Here is a 25,047-nt window from a genome sequence, read left to right as displayed (position 1 = left end):
ACGGGCCAATAATTTGGTATCATAGCAACAGGCCAAGTATTCACACTGACCTTGCTATAGACTGCTGAAGCCTATAATCAGACTTTAAGGTATAACATAGTTTTGAAACGCCTGCAGAAACGTGTCGATTTTTGCTCTAAAATGGACTCACGATACATAGAAAGAAATGTGTGAAATAATGCTGTGATAACACAAATATCAGTTGGGTAATGACAAAAAATGTGAAGTATCTGCCAAAAAGTTATGCCACTCTGAGCAATCTGACAACCTATCTGATCATGGCTGCTATATAATGTTATAATTATAATTGGTAAAATCATCAACAAATCGGGCCACAGCAGTATCCATCGCCCTTCCGCGCAAGAGTGAATCGCATGCAGCCTCTCTATTATCATATACATTCTATAACTGTCAATACCCACAACTGAATGGGAATGGCTCTTCAGGAATAAAAGTCATAATGCATACAACTGAAATTATTTTCCTCTTTTGATCTGAAAATACTAAAAACAAAACAAAAAAATTGTTATTTTGGCAAATTGCATCAGCCAGACATGTTTCTTGGCAGAGCTTCTTGGTATTTATTGCAAGCAAGTTCAAAATGATGGAAGATTAATTTGAGCCCTTTTAGAACTCTGTTAACCTTTAATAGTTCAGAGTGCAGGAGTTTCAAAGGAATACTTACTCACTTGCATGCACACAAAAAATGTCCATGACATACAATTTTTTAAAATGGATCAGTTGCCACAAAGATCAAGCAAACAAAAAAATAATGATGCAGTTTTCATCTCTAAATCCTCTAAAATCATCAGGCAATTTCAGCTGATATCACTCCAAAGCACTTGATTGCTCCTAAAATGTTAACAGTTTGTTTATGAGTGCTAATCAATATTTTGTGACCTGCGATACATTATTGACCATAGATTGTGATAAGTTTTACATGACTGGTACCATGGTATGATGAACCTTTCTTAGATTGAACTACCCAGCAAAGTTTGAAAATGCAGAAACTCTTACAAAAAAGGTGTCATTTCTTTTAATAGATGTGTGCAGCATTTAAAGAAACACTTCTTACCCAGTGTTTTTTAAAGGGAAGCAGTCCTGAGATTTTCACTGTACTGATAATTAAGAAGAGTAAAATATATAACCTTTCACCAATTTATACGTGTGGACATCAACAATTGTCTCCGTACGCGATTTTAAAAAAATAATTCCCGCAAGCGATCGTGTATGAGCCTGCCAAAAGGTGCAATGTCATTGATGCCCTACTCTCAAGTTGACAGCCGTGCCTCAGAAAACCAATTTAAGTGTTCAAAATGATAACTGATTTTTTCATAAAATGTGACAATATGTGGTTTTATTATTTCAAACAAAATATTTCAAGCTTATCTATATATACAATTAATATAAAAATAAATAGTAAACATGTATTTATAAATAACTAGGGATGACGAGCAGAACACCGCTGGAAAGAGTTGTGCATCGATGACGTATGACTCTCCGCCAAGACTTGCTCATTTGTAGAGTCACACTTTTTTAACCGAAATGTACGAGCTTATTTGGTGATTTGAAAGTTTGTTTTTGATGAAAGTAGTTCATTGGAGGTACCAACAACAACATATTTTTTTTTAATTTCGCGAGGACTGCGTCCCTTTAAATAGAATGTTTACTAGAAATATGGTACCATAAAAAAGTTATAGAAATATTCTTCAAACACTCTTCCAACAAAACAATCTTTAAGCACTTTTGTCCTTAATAACTGAGTTTGTTCTTAGTTTTTATCTTCATTCTGTTTTGACATGCAATACAAGTGGTGACTTGATAAAAAAGTGTCAAATTGTGACTTGATAAGTGTCAAATCAAGACTGTTTATAGGTAGCTGTCATAATTCTCACACCAAGCTGCAAAATTCTCAAATACATTTTCTCTTTGTAGCAGTGACAATGAATACTGTATCCATACACAAATTTGTTTAGAGAGACTAAGGCATTTTTGCGAATCACGACTTCCTGACAATTTTGCGAGTGGTTATAAACTTTGCGATTGTGGGGTTGGTACCCACACAGTAATGAACTGAGAATGTAGGCCCTACACATTCTTGCTTCATTCATGTTGGGATTGGAGTAAATATTTTTGTATGTTGTCAAATTCATGAATAGCACCTGACTTGCAAGAGTAAAAATGAAAATCCTGCGAAACATATGATGTATACAGTATCAGTTTTCAAGCACAAACGTAATAAATGCTTCCCAAGAAAACGAGCAAACACCTTGTAATCCAGTACTTGGAATTTACCTTATGTCTCACAGGTGGGTACAGATTTAAATAATAAATCTGGTGATACCACCAGTGCGTGGTGTAAACTTTTGAACTTTAAGTGTAATTAGCCTGATGCAAACCGGAGCACAATGTCCACACCATCCTCAATCGGCCACCGATTTGTTGACCTTTTCCGGAGTAGCAGCAAGGCAGTGCGGCGGGGGGACATGGCAATTAGTCCATGGGCCAAGACCCGAAAAATGGGTTGTTGGTACCATCTGAGGTGGCACAACCTTTTTGGTGTCATTTTGTTTGTCGGGCATAGATATGCTTATCAAGCTATGATAGCATTTCCAAATGAGTAGCTTAGTCATAATAAATGAATTTTTAACCAATTTGGTCTCGTATTTATATCCCTATACTTCTGAATCGAAACTAAACCGCTATACAAAGAAGAGCACTGCCTTCTGTATGTCCACAGGTGTTCTGTTGTAAACGCGGTGCGCTTAGTCTTTATTCAAGGCAGCGAAGGGAATATCCAAAGGGTTATGATGTCCACAGCTGTCACGCGGTGCGCTTAGTTCTTTATCTAGACCAATGTACCGTTATCATATCTAAAGTTCCTCATAAAAGGGATTATCTATACTGTTTTTATACTACCCTATCAACAAATACATCAGTTTTAAACAAAAATCACTCTGTTCATTTACAATATCATTCATTATAATGTATCGTAGTGTACCGGTACATTGTTTTTGCATTATCTTATATTGTTGGAGGGAAATAAAGCGACATTGGCGTGGTATCAGCATTTTCACCGTAGCGTTTTCACAGGAAAATGATAAATGATTGAAAAATACGGTAAAATTCACTAGGAATTGCTTTTGTTGTTGTTGTTGTTTTTAGATAAAAGGATATACACTGTATCATATGCTTTGGATATTCCCTTCGCCGTCTAGAATAAGGACTAAGCGCTGTGGACATCATAACCTTTGGATATTCCCTTCGCTGCCTTGAATAAAGACTAAGCGCACCGCGTTTACAACAGAACACCTGTGGACATACCATAGAGCTGCATTTTACAGCTCTATGGAACATACAGAAGACTGTGCTCTTCTTTGTATGGCGGTTAGTTTCGATTCAGAAGTATAGGGATATAACAACGAAACCAAATTGGTTAAAAATTCATTTACTATGACTAAGCTACTCATTTGAAAATGCTATCATAGCTTGATAAGCATATCTATGCCCGACAAACAAAATGACACCAAAAAGGTTTTGCCACCTCAGATGGTACCAATATCTGGCCTGGCCCATGGACTAAATGCGAAGGAATTGCAAGTAGCCATTATCATGTGATAAACAAATTCAGGGTAGCACATACAAGAGCCCCTAACCCTCCCTATCTCTCTCTCTCTATAGAAATCTCTCCATGCACAGAATGCCACTGTAGTAAACAGGTGAGTTCCTACACAGCCTTGTCTGTACCTTGCTTGACAATTCTGGTGCCTGCTTGTCAGGTGTAGTGTTATATCCCTTCTGCATTTTACATGCAGCAAGGTTTACATGAAATGATAATAAAACAAAGGGAAGGAAAGGGGGAAAAAAGGAGGAAGGGGGAGGTACTCTGCTATAGTCAGGCTGTAATGCAAAGTGAGCAGCTGAGTGTCCCTGTTTGTATGCCATTGTGTGCATGTAATGTGTGCAAATGTGGACCGATAGTAAATGTGCATCCTCTATACCGAGACTCTGTGCTGTTCATGTTGGGGGGGGGGGGGGGGGGGGGGGTGATACATGCTTGTACTGTACACTGTAGTCTGTATATCCAAGACCCCTTACCACTCCTAAGCATCAGCACGCACTCCAAGGCTATACACTAGATACTGGAGTGAGGCATTGTAGCAGCAATCATGCACTTTGGTTGTCATATTGGCTGCACCAACTTCTAACATCAACAATGATGTCATAATTACGATATTACTACCACTACACCGATGATGACGACTACTATTACGACCACTACTACAACTACTACTACTACTATATTTATGCTAACCACTTTATACCACTACTACAGTCATTAAGTCGACCTTGCATGTATACGTCAAATAATTGTTTAAGTCAAGGGTCTTTTCAAGTTCTATATATCATTCTATCAATTTTAATCCCTCATAAGTTGAATTTTCTCCCTATTGCAAAGTCGAAGCTATTTCTTCAGTCAAAATACATTTGACTTCTACAGGCAAGGTTGACTGTACACTACAAGTGTACAGTGCGTCTCTATCCCACCTACATGTATAATGTGTAACACAGCTTCTGTCAGCCCAAAGACTAGGAGGCCATAAATACATTTGTTTTGACATGCGGGAAGTATAACTCCGTAAAGAGCCTGCGGTGTGGGACTCGCACTGCATTGCAGTTGCCTGCTGAGCAGATGAGCGGTTTGTCCGCATTGTTTCACCGATCGCATGGTCGGTGATGCGGTGAGGAGCTTACTCTGGCGCATAAAGACGCAAGGCACATGACAGCTAATGGAACGACCCCCGAAAAAAACAAAAGCCTTTTCACAGACCAGCTGACCAAGTAAACACGGAATTCAGAGGAATGAAAAAATGGGGAAAATATGATGGCATTGAAAACAAAACCTGTACAATGAATGCACATAGTATAAAGTCAGTCACTGGTAGTCTGTATAAAGGAAACAAACAAAATTCATACCTGATAAACAAAACATACAGGCACATCCTGTACAAAAGATCAAATCACTGGAAGAATGTGGTGCCCTTGAACATGATAGCTCCTGCAGTGCTACCAGAAATTGGCAAGACAAACAATTCCTTTATCATATCTTATTTTTATACCACATGGGAATTTGATTATGTTATGTAGCCAGTTTATTTTGTAGGGGGCTTATTTTCACAAATTTTGAGAGTCAACTGATACTTGCGAAACTGTAACTATCGAACAAACTCAACAAAATATTGCCTTCCAAAATGCAAATGTGCTGTTTATCATCTCAGAGGGTGAAAGTCACTAATAACTAATAACAATTGATTCCAATTCCGTCACTGTGAATCTTAATCGCTAATTCAACCACTCACAAACTTGCTATACAGGTCCCAATTCACAAAAGCCACTCTGTATACACAAGCCATCACAATGTCTTAACATATCTTACTCTGTTAGGATAAAATATTGATTGGTATATGATATATATATATATACAGGGCTCCACACTAACTTTTTTGTTTGTATCATTTGATATGTTTGTAGACCATAATCAAAAATGCTATGTAGCATCTACCATAAGACAAGGGTTTGTGTATTCTACTAATACAGCTGTATGTCCATGAAGATATTTCTAACATCTAGAAAGTATTGATGATGTCTTTAAAGAATGTCTTCTTTTTCAGTTTGGAAAAGTCTCAAGTATTGTGAATATCTATTACTTTGTTTGATCCACTGATTTAAACACAAATGACATCGATCAGTTTTTAAAAAAGCAGACAATTGAAATTTCATACATTTTGTGTGCTGTCAACCAGCTTCTGTACTTCAACTGAAAATAGACATAGGTCTATTTATTGAGATAGCAAAATGAAACAAAAATAAAAAGAGTACTAATGACAGTTAACATTTACGTCAAGTTTGTACTGCCTGCTTGAGCATCTCTACACGAGATTGAAAATATAAGAAAGTACAGTTCAAGGAACAAAAAAAAAATCTGAGGAAGATATGAACACAGAGAGTAGAAAAGAAATGGAATCATAGTAACAGTGAGGGAGATGTGAGAGAAAGAAAGAAAGAGAAGAGAGAGAGGGAGAGAGAGATAAAGATGGGGACAGTGTGTCTAAATTGCACATGTGTGGATGGACTATACTACAATGTAGTCTATGAGCCAATGTCGCAAGTATCATCCCATACTTACAACAGAAAGACAAAAGTCTGCCTGGTACAATAAAAGGTGCACCAGAGTATTACAGCGTGGCATTTGTGATGCATCTGCATCGGCGAGGTACCGATATACTCCTGGCATCCGGCCTCATAAACCAGCCATCTATTACTCGGTGTAGGACCTCCTGTTGAACAGGCCAGAATCAGGTCAATGGACTGTGCACGTCTGATTGGCCGGGCTGGGAAGGGAACCAGCATTTACATCACATGGACGGATGGGGAACAGGGCGCGCACACACACACACACACACACAGCAGCATGCTTGCTAAAATCGAATCGAGACAACCCAGCCATCATCCGGATGCTGCCCATGTGGTGGAGGAGAAGAAAATGACCCACTTGTATACATAATGTACATCCGGAGTCTGAAATGCATACCGGTATACAGACGCAACTCCTCAGCTCTTTCATTTATTATGAAGATAATATCCAGTCCCGGAGTTTATACATGTTCAATGGAAATTCCTACCACAGATGTACGGTATGTATCATGTGTAGGGAGGCAATGCCTACAATAGTACACTATCGTGTACAAGGGAAACAGAAAAAGACCAAGGAAACTGCTGGGTAGATTTATAGGTGGCGATGTGGATACAAATGTTTAGAGGTAAAGAGAAAAGGAGTGCGAGATACCCTAGAGAGAGATAACTGGAGCAGATATACACAGTAGAGGAAAGAGAGAGGGGGGGGGGGGGTGGGGAGAGAAAAAGGTCATTTGTTTTTACACATTTGTACATGCCTGAACAGTGTCACACAAAATATGAATAGTGATGTTAATATATCTCAGCACAGGATCGATGGAAGTTTTGTTTTGTTCTACCTGACTTGGAGAAAGATGTTGTAAAAGCATCACTTACATGTAGAAAACTTTGTGGGATTTGGACAACACTGTAAACTTCATGTTGAACTTTTCGAATAAAATTTTCTGGGCAAATCTTTTATGGTTGATAGCTTTTTCAACTCAGTACAGATTTGGAGCTAAATCTACCCAAACTTCTCTATCCAAACTTCAGCCAAATGAGTGGTGAGATTCATATTAGAATCAATCCTTTTCTTTACTACACAAGAAATCACGAATCTGAAATGAAAACTGTGTACACAGAATGTTTTGAGCTCTTATAATGAATGTCACAATATTTTTACCATCTGAGCTGTCCTTTAAGGTTTAAATATGTAGAGCTGTTTAAAAAGACCCCATTAACATTTTGGAAAAGTCTAAAAGCAACCACATTAAATGTGATACCAATACCTGACTGGTATACCAGCATTACATTTTATACACTTCACTTTAAACATATAAACAGCAATGAGTATCATCAATATAGTACATCAATTCATTCTGAAATATATCTTCTCGCAGGGCTGGCAACAGTCCAACATCAAAATCTGGCCTTGGACAGTATCTTTATGTATGCTGTAACAGCTTTTATTCATTTCCACTTCACAAAATGATTGTCTTTGCGTTCTACAGTACTAATATTTCCACTTCGTTAAGTGGAATCCACACAAACATTTAAAAAGAATCTCAACATAAATGTTCACATCTTGTTATGGGTAAATATTTGTTACACATATGAATATATTTCTATATCCCCCTTGTCATATTCACTCTATACAATGTATCATGTCACTCCATTGCTCTGATCAAGTCTCTCTGTTTCTCAGACATTAGAGTGATAGTGCATTACAAAATGTTGTAATTATTATCCTCATTATTCTATCTTGCAGCCTGTTCATGCCATTGCGCACTGAGAGCGTGCTCCACAAAATGAATGAGATGGTCCCTCCACTAGTGGATCCATCTTGGCTCTCCACTAGAGTCCTCGCGGGGGAGGGCTCCGCTCCAATTCGAGTCATTGACGTCACATGGAATCCACATGGCAGGCCCGGGCGGGATTACTACCAGGAAAGCCACATCCCTGGGAGTCTCTTCTTTGATCTGGAGGAGTGCAGGCTTCGGCAATCCCCTTACCGGGTCACCCTGCCACCAGCCGCCGAGTTCGCCGATTACGTCTCCGAGCTGGGCATCGGAAACGACACTCATGTGGTAGTCTACGAGCACGACCCCGTCTACGGGTCGAAGACGGCGACGAGGGTGTGGTGGATGTTCCGTGTCTTTGGGCATGACAGGGTGTCCATCCTAGATGGAGGTCTGGGGTTGTGGATCAAGCAGGGCCACCCTACCACCTCCGAGGAGCCCCCACAGGAACCGCGCGGGGTCAAGTTTCGCGCCGAGTTTCGGAAGAACCTGGTGAAGTCTTACGAGGATGTTCTCAGGGACCTCAAAGAGGGAGTGGGGCAACTCCTGGATACCAGACCACCACACTGGTTTGATGGTTCAAGGCAGAGCTTGTGGCCAAGTGAGACACTGCCTGCATATTGTCTATACATATCAGCTTAGTTACAACGAATGTAATGTAATTCTAAATTTCATCTTGTTCTGTCTTTATCTTTTATCCCTGATGAACATCATAATATACACGTAATCAACAATCCAAACATAAATTTGTATTTGGGAAGGTTCATGGAAGTTTACGTACTTTCAATAGTCTATAAAGCAATGGTCTATAAAGCAGAAACAGATCATGAAAGTAATGGGGGGCGGGAGGGGAGGGGAGAGGGACAAAGTGTTCCAAATTTCCTGCAGTAACCATTTGAGTGAAAGTCCACTTATCCTGTTGAGAATGGGCTGATTTTGCTACAGCATGAATATCCCATAGACACCTGCCCAAGTATACTTGGGACTAGTCTTGAACGGGTAAATCTCATAATCCAACATGACAGCCATATGTTTCTGAACATACACATGCTACTGTGATGAAAACACAAAATAACCAACTTAGGCTGCGTTTATCTAAAAATTTTCTGAGACAGAATCACGATCCTAAACGCATTTGAGGCATTTTCAGGGGTTAGATAAGTTATGCAACCGTGTTTTGAAACGCCTTTCAAAGGGCGTTCTGAAACACGTTTGAGACCACGATCGCTGTTCTGTGAGTAGATAAATGCAATGCCGTTTTGAAACGCATTTATATCTCAAGGTCAAATCCCAGCTGTTTCCGGTTGTGTTCTCTGCCCATTATTTGTGTGTGACTGATGAGGCATGTTTGGTGGTATGCGGTTGACCTTTACTTCCCGGGTCAAATGGCGCAAAGCAGCTGCGCAGTGACACCACTTGAATCGCGATTGTATGATGGGTAGATAAACACGGCATCCCGAGAATCGCGTTTCAAACCACGTTTGCAAACACCGTTCCACACTCGTTTTGAAACGTGATTCTCTCTCTCAAGTTAGATAAACGCAGCCTAAAACAAGTGAGGAAACAAGGGAGAGGTGCACATGAACATTCTGTAAAGCAATTAGCAATCTGCAACATGCAGCCCCACTTTGGACCCTGCAGGACCATTTCACTTGAGTTCTCCGACTAGATAAAGATAATCCATTATTAACATGTAATTGACTTGATTTCGGTGAGCCTAAACACCCAAGGAAACATAATGGATAACTACAATGTACTTCATGAGTTTTGTGCTATCATTATTATTACACTAGTTAACAGTCTCCATACCACTGCAGTTACACGTACATGACATACAAACATCCTAACATACAGGATTAATAAATTACCATATTTTCATTTCCATCACACACATGCCGAACACTGTATATCATGAAGGTATCAGGAGAGTAGTCCATTGATCCACAAAAGGCATTTCTACATTCAAGTCACCACATATGCTTGAAAAAAATCAAATCAAATGTCCACCACATAAAGCTTTAACATACATGAATTGATTTTGTACAGAATGCAGTGAATCAGTTTCTTGCGAATATAGAACATGAAACATATTCTTTTTTTTTCTTTTATCTTCAGATCTTCAACTCGGCACCATCACTGGTTCCTCTCATCTCCCATTCACAAAGCTGCTGCACGAAGAATCAAGCACTTTCAAATCGGCAGACGAAATACGGGCCATCTTCAGCGCAGGGGGCATCGACCTCTTTCGTCCCCTGACCACGACCTGCAACGTAGGCGTCACAGCCTGCATCGTCGCCATGGGCGCATTTCTGCTGGGCAGGGAGGATGTTGCAGTCTTTGACGGATCCTGGGACGAATTCTCGCAGCGAGCAGCACCGGAACTGCTGAACATCAATTACTACGCAAGCACATGAGAATAGCTTGCACAGTTTGTGACAGCTTTGGGACTACAATGTACATGGACAGTCCATGAAGAATGGGTATTTCACAAGTGGACATGCTAGGCAATCACATACATGTAGTTGCCATATTATCTACTGTAAAATGAGGAATATTCGCGTGCATTTTAATTTCACAAATTTCACGACAGCCAAGATTTGCAAAATTAAAATGCTCTTGTCTACACTATATGTATTGAATGTTAGAGGCAACTTGCAAAAATTTCATGCTGCAAAAATATCGTTCTCTGAAGAAACCTTCCTTAAGGAAAGAAAAAGTGTCTAAAAAAAGTTACCTCTCCTAGCAACGCAAAGTAGTCTTTATTGTCAATTGTTTAATGGTGATAATCTGAAGGAGAACTGAATATTTTCTTCCTATCATGTATGGGAAAACCATTCCAACATAAATGCATCTAATCAATAAAAAATAATGGAAACTTGTGTCATTGAATAGTCTGCCCAATTCAGACACTGTCACTTCAAGACATTCAACATCTCAAAGAGCACTCTTATTTTGTCCACAATGGCATGAAAATATACAATGTTGCATTTTGATGCTTATCAATGGTGATACATGATTTGCCCCTCATTGTGACATTCTCACATAAAACACCTGACAAGTGTATGAATGAGTCTAGGATGTGACCTTACCATTCGCATCAGCATATCCCTACCCCCTCCACCCATCACTCAAGCACACGAGCACACTTAAACACACACACACACACACACACACACACACACACATGCAACTATTTGTACATGCCCAGTTCACCTGAAGTGCATGACAGGTATTCAATTATTAAACGAGCTAATATTGAATGTTTGACGATGACCTCCGACAGAAAGGTGCATTCAAACGGGATTTGCTTGACATTGTTTGAGTAATAAATGTCAGGCAAACTACAAGATTTCCCCAAACAAGGGCACCTCAAAATACCCAGCTGTAGTGAATTTGTCTAGGTATAATATATTAAGATAATTAGCAGATTTTCTAGGCTGCTGCTGAAAAATTACTTTGTGTGCATTGCTACTCGAGCTGAAAGTTGAATGGTTTGTTCAATGTACTACAGAGTCACTAGTAAAATCTGTTTGAAAAAAAAAAATATTATGTTATATCCTGATACAGTAGGTACATGTAAGGTTATGATATAGAAATATAAGCATCATGTCTGTTTTATATAATGTTAAATATGAATACATCTTTATTCATTAAAAGTAGATGGATATCTTGAAAGAGGTACGGGAAGAAACATTATTGTATTTATCTTATCTTTATTTTCAAGGCTGTGCAGGATATTGACAATGTTCACTGCATCCTCACACACACAGTCTGAATAGGTTTGGTCGTGTGCTGTTCAAGCAGATTTCCTACCATTCTAAAAATATCAATTCACAACAACCTATCATTATTCTAAAAGAGGAACAAAAGATAAATCAAATACTAGGCCAACATATGATGAAAATATTTTTTTCATTGATGTTTTCATGTTAAAGAAATACAACTGTGATGACTAAAAGTTTGAATAAAAAGTGGGCAGATTTTAATATTGAAAGATATGGCTTGCTTTGATTTCTTTTTTTTTTCCAGAAAATAATAGGTTGTCAGAGTAACCCTGTGCAATTTGTGCAGCACGGATTATACCACATAGAGCCTGGAAAGAGTCTAGCACTCAACATAAGCCATAGGATTCACCTGCGATGTGAGAAAATAATGTCAGATAGTACAATGTACAAATGTACATCAATGTATTGAACACTGGTGTGAAGCAAGACACAGCAGATGAAAATCAAATTTTTTTCAGAAGATTGTGAACGGATATGTGTGAGTTTGAGCAAAACTGATGAACAGTAATCATTCCATGAATATAAAGCTACACAGTATTAGTCACCTTCTATGGCAGCATACATGATATTTTCTATGGCAGCATACAGAAACTATATAAGCTGTAACAAGCATTTACATAATCTGTTACAGTACATGTGTGTTGCTTGAGGAGGATTCTGCATTTTAAATGCACAAACTAAGCAAGAAATATTACTTGAGCTGAATTTGTGTATTCAGAACTTATCCTCTACTGGAAGTGATGTTCAGAGCACAATATCTTTTTAACATATTCACTGGCGTGATGTAAAAAAAGGATGTGCCTCAGGTAATGAACAATTACTGAAACTTACAGTTGCTGTAAGGGCAACAAAAAAGAAAAAGAAAAGAGGAATATGTGGTAAGCAGACAACTTTATGGTCACATGACCAGGACATGTCTCCTGACAATCATGTCAAAGATACACAGACAATCACGACATTTTCAAATATTGTTTCTCAAATTTTCATGAATATCTTTTTTTAATTACGTCATGCTTTTATAAATCTTATTGTTTGTAATGCTGTCTGTTTTCACTTTCTGTTTTTTATGGAAATGTTCAATAAACCTCACCTCAACTCAACTCAACTCTACTCAACATTGACAGATTATCTACAAAACAGCCTATCTCAAATTCCAATAAAGTTTACACTAGAGTCTTCTCTTTGTCATGTTGACTTTTCCAGGCCAAAAAAAAACACCACCCTAAAAGCACATTTTATGAAAGATAAAGTTCTAATGTTTTATCTCACAGAAGTCATGAATGTTCAGACGCAATCTTCAGAATCTTCAGAAGCAATCTTCAGAATCTTCAGAAGCAATTTTGTAAACATCAAAATGGAAGATGAGTCAGATCATGGTTAACCCGATGACAGATTCATTTTTTCCCTACAGTTGTATTTTGGACAAATGTTTTTACTTAGAATTCATAATGACTTTTATCTTAATATTGCACTCATGGAATAAGAACTAATCTCTAAAGTTGGGATTGGTAAATGTTTTTATTCATGTACCACTGATAGCAAGTTGGCAGCTTGGAAAATTTAGAATTTAAAGGGTATGAGAGTAAAATTGCTGAACAATTCTACATAGACAGCAACAAGAGCAAGAATGATGATATGTAAATGCTTCTTTTATAACTAAATGTGTATGTATGTGCAGAGACTCCAACCCAAAGCACCTTCTGATCTGGAGATTCTCCCGCCTGAAACCCCTAGCAAACGGGAGATTCCAAGTTGATGTGTGCGAAGCGCGAAATTCCCAGGGTTCTAGATGCTCTATCGTGCTATCTAAGGCTTATTTTTTCAACGTACGATAGCAATAAGTGAGAAATCCTTTCCAACGGGAGACACAGTGCCAGGGCGGGAGAAATTAAATCATAAGCGGGAGAACGGGAGATTTTGCAAAAATGGGTTTTCGGCGGGAGATCTCCCGTCAAAAATGGGAGAGTTGGAGTCTCTGTATGTGCGTGTGTGTATGTTTGTATGGTCATGAGTATGCCATCTCAATTTACAACTGTACGCATACAGGCGTGTACATGTAGTCAGTGATACAGGGGAGCATTAAACAGGTTTCGATGCACCATTTTACAAAGTACAAGGTTCACTGATAGGTCCACTGAACACAATGCATTTAACCGAACTTGCATGAAATGAATAACTGCTTTCTAATCCGATAATCAAGTGATAAAAGCCAGGCAAACACTATCATATTTCATTTTTTCAAATGCTTTGTGTTATACACATTGTCAAAGAATTTTATCTACACAGCAGATGAGGTGAATGGATGCTTGACTGCCTTATAACCAATGCAAATAGAAATGACATAAAAGATACCTATGTCAGCAATATTCATGCATATTGACAAAAGTCTGCACTGGAGAGGTCATTGAAAAAGCACCAGCCACAAAAAAGAAAAAAAAAAACTGCAACTGTGACTACCTGTAGAGATGTTCTGCAGTAACAGGGGAGTGGATCAGTCAACACTAACTGTGGTCTGCACACAAGCTGAGAAGAATATATTGTCTGAACAAGACAGAGCCCAGGGTCAGTGGAAAACCCTTCAGCATTTATAAAGGCTTTGACGACGACGAAAGGTAGGTCTTGAGTTTCCTATTTCCCATGTTGGGTTACATCTGCTTATCACATTCCCGGGGTCAGGTCAGCCCTATGACCTCATTCCAAAACACTAGCCAATGGCATACTTGGGTCAAGTTTGCTTCATGCTCCCGCAGTTTGCTCTAAATGCTGAGTATGCATCATACAATTGTATGTGAGAAGTCCAGCTCAAGCTTGCAGTACATGTGCGCAGAAGTAAGTGACATGTACTGTGTGATGTTGTGATCTTTTTTTTTTCCTTGTCAGACAACTGACATTATGGTTAGCATCCCTCGTCCGCTGGTTAGCACTGTGTGGCTGAAAAAGGCACTGGCGGCCGGTTCACCATCCTTCCGTCTCTTGGATGTGACATGGACTCCCACGGAAAAGTCTGGGAAGGAAATCCACGCAGAGAAGCACATTCCTGGGAGCCACTTCTTCGACATGGAGGAGTGCCGCAACAAGGAGTCGCCATACCGCGTCATGCTCCCGTCGCTGCAGGTTTTCAGCGAGTACGTGGGGAGCCTCGGAATCGGCAACGACACCCACGTCATTACGTACGACAACGATCCTGTCTTCCAGGTGAAGAACATGGGCAGGGTTTGGTGGATGTTCAGGGTCTTCGGGCACGACCGCGTCTCGGCCCTGGATGGCGGCTTGGCGCAGTGGATCAAGGAGGGTAACCCCGTGACGTCACAGCTCTCGGAGGCTCCCCAACCGGCAAAGTTTGAGGCAAAGTTTCACCCGGAGCTGGTCAAGTCCTACGAAGACATAATGGACCACCTCAAGGAACCAAAGTTCCAGCTCCTTGACTCTCGTCCCCCACAATGGTATGATGGTTCCAAACCAAGTCAACTGAAAGGTGAGTTTCATATGGATCTAGAAAAATGTTTACTACCAATTTCTATCAATGTCAATCTCTCTGAGGTTTATGATTTTTTGTGATAGGACACAGGAGCAAAATTAATATCTAGCTTGTTCATTATTGTACTCCTTGTGTGTCAATTCAACCACTCACAAAATTGTTGGAAAGTCCCGATTTGCAAAAAAATAAATAAATATAAAAAATAATAGACTCGCAAAGTATATTGCTAATATATGCAAGACAATATGGTTCGGCACTTTCTTAAAGAGAGGATGTTACAAACTGTATGTATCATACATATGATAAGAGCATGATAAAATGGTGAAGGAAGAGAGAATCTACAGCATATTTTTACTTTTAAAGGACAACTCCACATACTCTGTAAGGATTGGGAGAATGCAGCAATATTAGTAGAACACATCAGTGAAAGTTTGAGGAAAATTGGACAATCCGTTCAAAAATTACGAATATTTTAAGTATCTGGGCAGTCACTGCTGGAAGAGAAGACTACTGCAGTGTATGATGTCACATGCGTACAACTATATAAAGAAAATAAAAAGAGAATTTCACAAAACTTTACTTTTTGAATAAAGTGCACATTTCTTTGACTTGCTACTGACGTATGTTAAGGGTAATATTATTCCCCCTGCCTTCTGAAAGAGAGAAGTCGAGTGTTCTTTTGTTATGCGAGAAAAATGGAAATATGTTGAATTTTCTTTATTCTTTCTTTATATCGTTGTACTCATGTGACATCACAAGCTGTAGTAGTCTTTTCATCCAGCCGTGACTGAGCAGAAACTTCAAAAATTCATAACTTTTTAACAGATTGTCCGATTTTGCTCAAACTCTCACTGATGTGTTCTACTAATATTGCTGCATTCACTGAACCCACATGTCTATGAAGGTGAACTTTTCCTTTTATTGAGCCCATTCCCAACCACCATTCAAAGTTGGTGCTGACTTTGCAAGCAGGTACAAGTAGGTTGTTAGTGTTACTGTCTGGGTTAGGTTGGCCTGTTTCAACATTTCATCACGATAACCAACAAAGTGAAATCACTACAGCAAGAAGTGACATTCTAACTGCAAAATCATATGTGAGCGTTCTCACTGCACGCTTGTTCTTCAGGTCTGAGACTGGGAACAATCAAGACGTCCGTCCACCTCCCGTTCCCGGAGCTTTTCCAGGAGGGGACGACAGTGTTCCGACCTCCCCAGGAAATCAGAGCGATCTTCAGGTCAAAGGGCATCGACCTCTCAAAGCCCCTGACCACCACCTGCAACGTGGGCGTGACCGCCAACATGCTCACCCTGGGCGCCTTCGTCGCCGGGAAAGAGGATGTGGCGGTCTACGACGGCTCCTGGAACGAGTTCTCGCAGAGGGCACCGGATGATGCCGTTAATATCGCCACTCTCAGGGAGGAATAATTCTAGTGGCAGGGTCGCATCATTTTGTGTTTTTCTCACGCAGTTTGTTTGCTGTGTTCTAAATGTTCTTCTCCAAATGTCAGCAACAACACCAGTTATTGCGTTCCAACTAATCATCATCAACACTTGTCTTAATTTTTACTGAACACAGCACCCTATCTTTCTGTTTTCTGGCATCACATTGTGGCCATGACTTGATCTCAATCATTGGTACCACTTGAAAACAATTACAAGTACAGGTACTACCCACTACATGATGTCAACTAGATAGTAACTGTAACTACTTGTACTGCAACTTAAACTAACTGCTTACTACACTGTACCTCAGTCTTGTAATACTTTCATTACTTATACTGTATAAGCTATTATTTTCGCAAGGGTTTAATTTTCCCAAATTTCTCGAATCACTGTTGGACCGTGAATTCAACAACATGCGAAAATATTGCCAAGAGGTAGGCTACTAGTAAACTTACATAGAGCCTCTGTGTCAATTCATGAAAACAACATCTCGCGAAAAAATGTCCATGACCCGCTCATTCATGAAAATGTCTTTTTACGCGAAAATGATAGCTTATATAGTATGATCTCTACCTCCACTACTATATAAGTAGTAGGCCCTATATATGTGCAAAAAATATATATACTATGTACTGCTTACTACCTCTTTTACTGTTGTTATCACTACTACTCCTTTGCTTACATACTTGTATATTAGTAGTAGCAGTTGAAGTAGTAGTGCTGCAAATGCACTTCAAGTGGAATAACTAGCATGTCCTATGGTATACACTTGAAACCTTAAGATATGAATCACATCAGAAGTCTTGTATCTATTCGTGTATACCAGGTAGATACCCATGGCACCACACAGAGGACTGAAAACAAAGATAGGAGTTCCTTGAGCTTCCTGTAACTGTAAAACCACAAATATTTGCACCATGAAACTTCGGTGAATTTTCAAAGGAGCCAAGATTTGTGAAAATAAAATGAACACCAAAATGGCTGTCTATATGCACAAAACCACATTGACTGCCTGTCACCAGTTTGCAATATTTTCATGCCGCAACTATATGATTTTACAGTAATTTTTTTTGGGAAAGATACAGCATTATCTTTCCATTAAGAAATAAACAGACAAATACACAAACACACAAACAAACAAACAAACAAACAAACAAACAAACAAACAAACAAAACATTAGTATCAACTGATGTTAGGGTCAATCTTAGTTTCCAAAGTTCTAGCACAGCTATGGTAAAAGTTTTGGAACTTACCCCCAAACATGAACATGGTGCCACAGTCAGTGAAGAGGACAGTGATGACCGTCCAGGCGGCCTGGCAGCTGGTCAACACCCCACACAGCTGCAGGCCCATCATGATGCAGCCTAGCGCTGCGGCTGTCCTATCCAAATCTGAACATCGTCATCATTGTTGTCCAGATAAAATGAGAAAAGAGACATGAATTCATGATTTCACATTGGATGGGGTGGCCTACATCTTATTCACCTGCATCATAATTTACAAAGTTATTCATCTTTTATTGATGGCCAGATGTAACACTGTAAAAAAAAAAAGAACCTGATTGTTCTGCAATAAAATTCACACAAATAAATCTGCTGCCTGTTGCATAAAACATTTAACCTGAGAAAACTCTGGTAAGAACTGAATACTCAGGTTAGTATGATGCTGCCACAAAACTCTGTTAAAAATCAACCCGAGTTTTTCTCAGGTAAAAAGATTTATGCAACAAGCCCCTGTTCTTTTCTACACTTAGTTTTAACACACTGCCCTGTAAAGTGTACATGGTGGGAAGGTTAAGAAGTATAAGTAGGGAATATTGCACTCTGTAATCAGGAGTGATGCATTCTCTGTTTTTATATGTTTCCCTTCTGTGCATTCAAAACTTTGATTACTGTAAAAGTGGAAATTTTTGCGCAAGTAATTTTTCATGCTCGGCCTGGTTAAGATGGTGTGTGAGTGTTTCAAATTCTGTAGAATCAAAGCATACAGTAATAGTACGATCATAGCAAGCACAAAATATTGCCTGTTTTTATTTTCACACAAGTTTCATGTCGTGCAAAATGCATTAAAAAAAATCCACTTTCATAGTACAGTACTCTCCGTGTAATCGGGTATCGCTTAAACGGGTACTCCGTTTAATTGGGTAGAAATGTCGAAGTCAGTTCCAATGCACATTAAAATTACCTGATAATCGGGTTGCCTCTCCGCATAAATGGGTAAATAATTTTCTTCTAATATACTTTCTACCCACATTTTATCACAGATACAAAACTTTAAGAAATCATGATTGTCAAATTTTCCATGTTAGCGAGGAGTCTATAGTCCAACCACAGAGTTTTATGAAGACATATTTGTCCATAAAAAGAGTGTAAATTATTGCTCCTGACTGAGCAAGTGTAAGGTATGTATAATGTGCCGTGCCAGCACAGCATACAGTGTAGGTTTTCGGTGCAGTGTACAATGCATGTACACACACATTGTGTGTGTCAAATGTGAATGAGACGTGTTCTTCTGTTAATCGGGTACTCCGCTTAATCGGGTAAGAAACGCTTTGCCCGAGCCTACCCGATTATGCGGAGAGTACTGTATTTGCCTCCACAGTACAATTTACCTCCTCAGTAGTTGGTATACAATTATTTGTGAGTTGTTATTGCGTTCTTCACTTTTCAGTCTTGCCTGTACATGTATATAGGCAGCCTTTCACGGTCATTTGGTGCTACACAATGGGCATTTATGCTTTGGTCAGTTTATTGCAGTAATGGCCAGTCTTTCAAATAAAGGAATACCTTATGATGGAAATAGACATCAGGGCTTGTGGCAGACAGGGTGTGGTTACATTCTTAGTAGGACATAAAAGTAATGGCAACCTCATTTTGGCTGATCGAATGCTATAGATGAATGTAAATACTAATTTGTGCTTGTGCTCATGGAAAAACACATCATTTGATTGTGTACATTGCCTGGAATTATCTGAAATCAGATCAGTACAATGCAAATACATACTGGTAATGAGTTAAGCTGTGTTGATTACACAAGAAAATTACAGATGCAATCAAATAAGATTTATCATGTAATCAATGTTTGTTTCTGTTGAAATTCTTATTTACAAACTGCTCAATAAAATGAGAAAGGTACTCTATCAAACTCGTCAATCATGTTTTCCTATTACAAAATGGAGTACTAATTGTAGATCCACTTGGGCCCAAAGCAAAGTTACATACAAACATAAATCCCTTCATTTACCATGGGAAACATTGTCAACCTTTTTTTTTTTTTTTGCCACAAACCCATCAAGATTTCTCTTCCCTTTCATACAATAGCAGGTTTGGCATTCAACAGCCATGGCCACAATGGCAAAACTTCTGAAACTTTAAGTTTGTCAAAGTTTGGCAAGTCTGAACGCAAACTTCTCAAAAAAACTTCCTTAGAAACGTCTTTCAAAAATTCCCAACCCACACAGTTGAAGTTTGTGCAGTCTGAATGCAAGCAGCTGAAATCATGTGAAGTCTGTCACATCACTGGTCACCTTCCTGTTTACGGTGCCTCTGAAGCTGTCAGATGGTGCTGGCTTTCTGTTTTGTTGGCCACGCACACCACTGAACCAAACTTTGAGAACCTATCGAGAACTTAAACTTCAAGAAGTTAGGCTGCCAGTGTGAACAGATGAGCAAACTTCGCTAAGTGTCTTTGGAGTTAAAATTCTCATAGTGTGATAGTGGCTGATGAAATTCAAAAGCTAATCTTGAGTTTTAGTTACTGGATTTTCCAAGAAATCATTCAAATGATCATCAAGCAAGTTTATGGGAAATTCAGATTCAGACCATGAAGCTGGCCACAATTGTATAACTTTTACCTGTGCATGAAACATCTATCAACGACACAGAAAAGTGCATCCAAATGCATCACGGTTACAGCAGTTTGAGGGAGAATCCATACATTGAATTTTTAAGTCTAGATGTTGCTCCAGTCCAACTAACCTGTTTTCCTGATGACATGTGAAGTAGATTACAAAAAAAAAAAAATGCTATACAAAAGATAACCTCAAGCATTGTTAAAAACTGAGATTTAGAGCGATAGAAGGATGACATCATACAGGTCTTCCTTGAATGCAAAGAAAAAAAAAAAACCTCTGTACACATGTGATATCATATCAAAGAGGATGATTTGCTGTTTTGTTGTTTTTTTACACATGATATGAGTGAGTTCCACAATGATAGCAAAACCTTGCACAGGAAACATTAAAGGGCTGAATGTATACCAGGGAATATACAAATATACATGCTGGTTTTTGTTGCATACACTGATAATGGTATGCTGTAATATGAATATGCAATTTAAAATAACACAAACACACACAGGAAAAATATACATGTAACATGACAAATAAACATTGGGGTATCGAACAAAATATCATGATGAATCAAAACGTGTTAACCTTCCTGGGTTTACCACTCTAAAAATAGCTATACTGATCCTATTTGCAAAAACAAAAGCAAAACAAAAACTTTGGCTAATAGAAATAAAAGAGTTAAGAATACTTACAGTACAACGTTCTGTGGTAGCCAAGGCCAGGAAGAGCAGGATTTGGTGTTTGTGTAAAATTGTATGTTATACATCTGACTACAGCTGAAATGGAAATCATGCAAAGAAGGAGAGATAAAAAAGAAAAGAATATATATCAATCCCAGTTGTCTGTTCACATTCTTCTCTTTATTTCTTAACGGGATGGCATATCATTGGTTGAGGCGAGGATTCAGCTTTTACTTTTTTTTTTGTGAGATACTTAGAAACAACTATATGAAATGTCACAATTCTAAGAGGAATTCAAAGTTTATTTCATGAAAATCAGTTTTGAAATGGCTGAGATATCCACTAACAAAGTAAAACAGAACAATCCTATTAACTAAAGGTGAGTCCCACCTTTTATTAGGATTGCTTTGTTTTGGACATTTCACCCATTTCAAAACCAATTTTCATTAAATAAGCTTTGAATTGCTCTTGGGATTATATGCTCTTTCATATTTCATAGGAGGGTTCTCATTATCTAAAAAAAAAATCATCATTAAAAAAAAATGTTGGAAACCTGAAGCTCCATCTCAGCCAAAACTGTAACACCCTTTAAACTTTTTAAGGACATCAATTTGTAACAGCTTGAAGGCAAACACAGTTTCAACTAGACCGGACAGGAATGACATTTTGGTTAAAAGCCGTTCCATGTCTCTGCTGACTTTAACCCGTTGAGGACAAGTCCCGAGTATACTCGGGCAGGTGTCTATGGGAATTGCGTGTTGTAGCATAATCAAACCGTCCTCAACGGGTTAATGAAGAAAATAAATTGAAATAGAATCGTTTACATTTCGTTGTAATTATACACTGTATACTCTAATACTCAATGAAAGATTTGGACATTTAGGTTCCGGTGACAGGACATTTGCTCCTGCAACAATTGCTCCAATCTTAGTTTCTCTGAGGAATTAGGGTTAGGGTTAGGGTTGTGATCTAGGGTTTTAGGTTTAGTTTTATGTGAGGATTAGGATTAGGGTTTTGGTTATGTTTGTGGGTGGAATTTACATTTGGCTTTAATAGCGTGCAGATACTTTTTGGGAGCAATTGTCACAGGAGCAAATGTCATGGCACGAAAGATTTATGTTGTTTGCCATTGGACAATGATGTCACTTGCAACATCATTCATAGAGAATCGCCAATCGGAAATATCATTTGCATTTACGCTTCACCACGACACACATTTAATTGAGAGAATCACTGATCATATTAAAACATACTGTTTAAAGGACAAGTTCACCTTCATAAACATAAGGATTGAGAGAATGTAGCAATATTAGTAGAACACATCATTGAAAGTTTGAGGAAAATCAGATAATCCGTTCATTATGAATTTTTGAAGTTTTTGTACAGTACCCGCTGGATGAGAAGACTACTGCAGTGTATGAATAACTTAGATGTCACATGCGTACAACAATATAAGGAAAATATAAAGAGAATTTCACAAAATTCCATCTTTTGAAAAAAGTACACATTCCCCTGACTCGTTACCGACAAATGTTATGGGTAATATTATTCCCCCTGCCTTTAGAAAGAGGCAAGTCAAGTGCTCTTTTATTATGCAAAAAAAGTGAAAATATGTTGAATTTTCTTTTACATTTTCTTTATACTGTTGTACGCATATGACTCACAAGCTGTAGTAGTCTCCTCATCCAGCGGTTCCAACACAAAATTTTAAAAAATTCATAACTTTTGCATCGATTGTCCAATTTTTCTCAAACTTTCACTGATGTGTTCTACTAATATTGTTGCATTTTCTCAATCCATATGTTTATGAAGGTGAACTTGTCCTTTAAATGCATTTTGAATTGGTGTTCTGAAATGCCATTTATATCAAAACATTTCGGGATGCAACCATGGTTTGAGCTAAACATGTTTCAAAAGTCTGATTGTTGCCCCCCCCCCCCCCCCCCCCCAAAAAAAAAAAAAAAAAGTTAGGCACAAATGCACCCTTAGACTCTTTAATAAGGAGGAGTTTTCCATGTTTCAGTAAAGTGACATGAATACCAACTTTCATTGTGTCTGTCATTCTTCCACACATACCATGAAGGTGACTTTACTCACCTTGCACACATTACCATTCTATAAATCTCAACAGGGACAGATTTGAGAGTGCAGTATAAAACCTCCACTACCGTATCATATAACTTCATGCTGATAAAACATGACATACCCTTTATCAACCTGTTAAGTGTTGGAAATTTTCAAGCATGAATGGTTCTCATAACTCTTCTCTAACAGATAAAAAGTTTGGGGAGTATCACCATAAAACTTAATGAGGATTTTACCGTTACAGGGCATTCAGACGCAAAAAAATTATACGAGAATGGTATAGCTATACCAAAACGGTATAGCTATACGATGAATTTATACGTCTGAACGCTGACTAACGAAACGACGTATAGCGAAACGACGGTCAGAGCATTGTTTCGAACTAGAACTCGATAACGAATCAGCATTCTGTGTGTGTCTGAACGTATGGCGACCATAGAACGGTATAACTGGGTGGGGCTTAATGGTAGCGCGCACGAAAGGTGACCCCACAGCTGTCACTCATGACTACAAAAGCATGAGCAGTGGGAACCTGCACATCTATAAGAACGGTCAAAATTAGTGTCTGAACGGTCTGTCGGCTGTATGATGATTCTTTATACGTCGTTTTGTTATTGAGTTTTGGTATTAAATGGCATGCGTCTGAATAGGGGGTGAGCTATAACCCCTCATTAAGACATCAACAGTAACAATTATCACCTTCTTTATGACCTCATTAATCAGAGGCAGTCATTGTGGCAATTGAAAAGCTGGTACCCACCATACCAGCATGTGTAAGGGAACTTTTAGCAGAAAGGGCTGATACACACATTACACATACACACACATCACAACTGTAAACACAAACACACACACACACACACATTGGGATGACATAAAGTAGGGTGCCTACATGTGCATGTTATGGGGGGGGGGGGGGAGGGGGAACAAGAGCACCACTAATGCAAACTGCACGTGTACAGTTGGGTACTGTGGGAATAATCAATGGTATACATCTGTCTTCCCTGTACCTATTCTCCTGAGTCATCAAAGATGCCAACACCTAGACATTGATGGATGTAATAATAGAGAAGCAATATTATTATATACTTTGTAGAACCATAGTTATTGAAAAAGCATTGAAAAATGCAATTTGACATTCAGGCTTTGACAATCACCTGCAAATTGCTTCATAATTTTGCCCCCAATTCATTGTCTTCTAGGATTCAATTTAAATCTCAACTGCAATATAATCTCCGTAATGATAACAAAATAATTACTCTCCCCAAACTATGTACAATTTTTCATAGAAATAATACATTATATTCAACTCCTAAACTCTTTGAACTATGGTACATGTATCTCCCTGTAAAGTTTGTTCAGGGCAATATAAGTGATATTACATTGTTTATGACAGAAATTAAGAATTTTAGTGCTTTATGCTAGCAATAATGTACAATTAAATATGCCAAAAATGTTCTCACTGACAAGTTAGTCTAATTCTATTAGGTAACTCCACAATGGCCCGAATTCACGAAGGTGGTACAAATGAAACCATGGTTTAAACCATGGACAAAAACCATGGAGCGCCAAGTGTCGCATGGAATATTTTGTTACGAAATTGGTCATTTCGTCGACAAAATGACCGTTTTGATAACGAAATTATCATTTCGTGGAAAAAATGTTCATTCAGTTACAAAATGTTGTCCATTTCGTTACAAAATAATCATTTCATCACAGAAATGACAGATTTCGTAACAAAATATTCCATGC

At 38.6% G+C, this 25,047-nt stretch overlaps 2 protein-coding genes across 2 annotated transcripts in view; one reads left to right on the top strand and one right to left on the bottom strand.

The window, feature by feature from the left end:
- The window catches only part of LOC139720004 (uncharacterized), a 41,254-nt gene that overhangs the window by 7,589 nt on the left and 8,618 nt on the right, over positions 1 to 25,047 (bottom strand). Inside the window, exons 2-3 of the mRNA XM_071631379.1 lie at positions 21,223 to 21,306; positions 17,934 to 18,071 (exon numbers count right to left, since the gene is read on the bottom strand). Of these exons, the coding sequence (XP_071487480.1) occupies positions 17,934 to 18,071; positions 21,223 to 21,306 (222 nt within the window). The remainder of the gene's footprint in view (positions 1 to 17,933; positions 18,072 to 21,222; positions 21,307 to 25,047) is intronic.
- LOC139720003 (thiosulfate sulfurtransferase-like) lies at positions 7,983 to 10,387 on the top strand. The gene is made up of 2 exons (XM_071631378.1): positions 7,983 to 8,574; positions 10,089 to 10,387. The coding sequence occupies exons 1-2, from the start codon at positions 7,983 to 7,985 to the stop codon at positions 10,385 to 10,387; spliced, it is 891 nt and encodes a 296-aa protein (XP_071487479.1).

This window comes from Diadema antillarum, unplaced genomic scaffold, assembly GCF_040938485.1.
Source record: "Diadema antillarum isolate AM-2024a unplaced genomic scaffold, OU_Dant_1.0 scf00000119, whole genome shotgun sequence".
In the NCBI taxonomy this organism is placed as follows: Eukaryota; Metazoa; Echinodermata; class Echinoidea; order Diadematoida; family Diadematidae; genus Diadema; species Diadema antillarum.
The sequence above is the reverse complement of the archived record's forward strand: the minus strand, read 5'-3'. Positions and strand labels throughout refer to the sequence as shown.

Excerpts from the sequence above, each read along its gene's own strand:
- LOC139720003 (XM_071631378.1), top strand. The coding sequence starts at position 7,983 with ATGAATGAGATGGTCCCTCCACTAGTGGATCCATCTTGGCTCTCCACT. Across the intron at positions 8,575-10,088 it reads AAGGCAGAGCTTGTGGCCAA|ATCTTCAACTCGGCACCATC; the intron begins GTGAGACACTGC and ends TTTTATCTTCAG.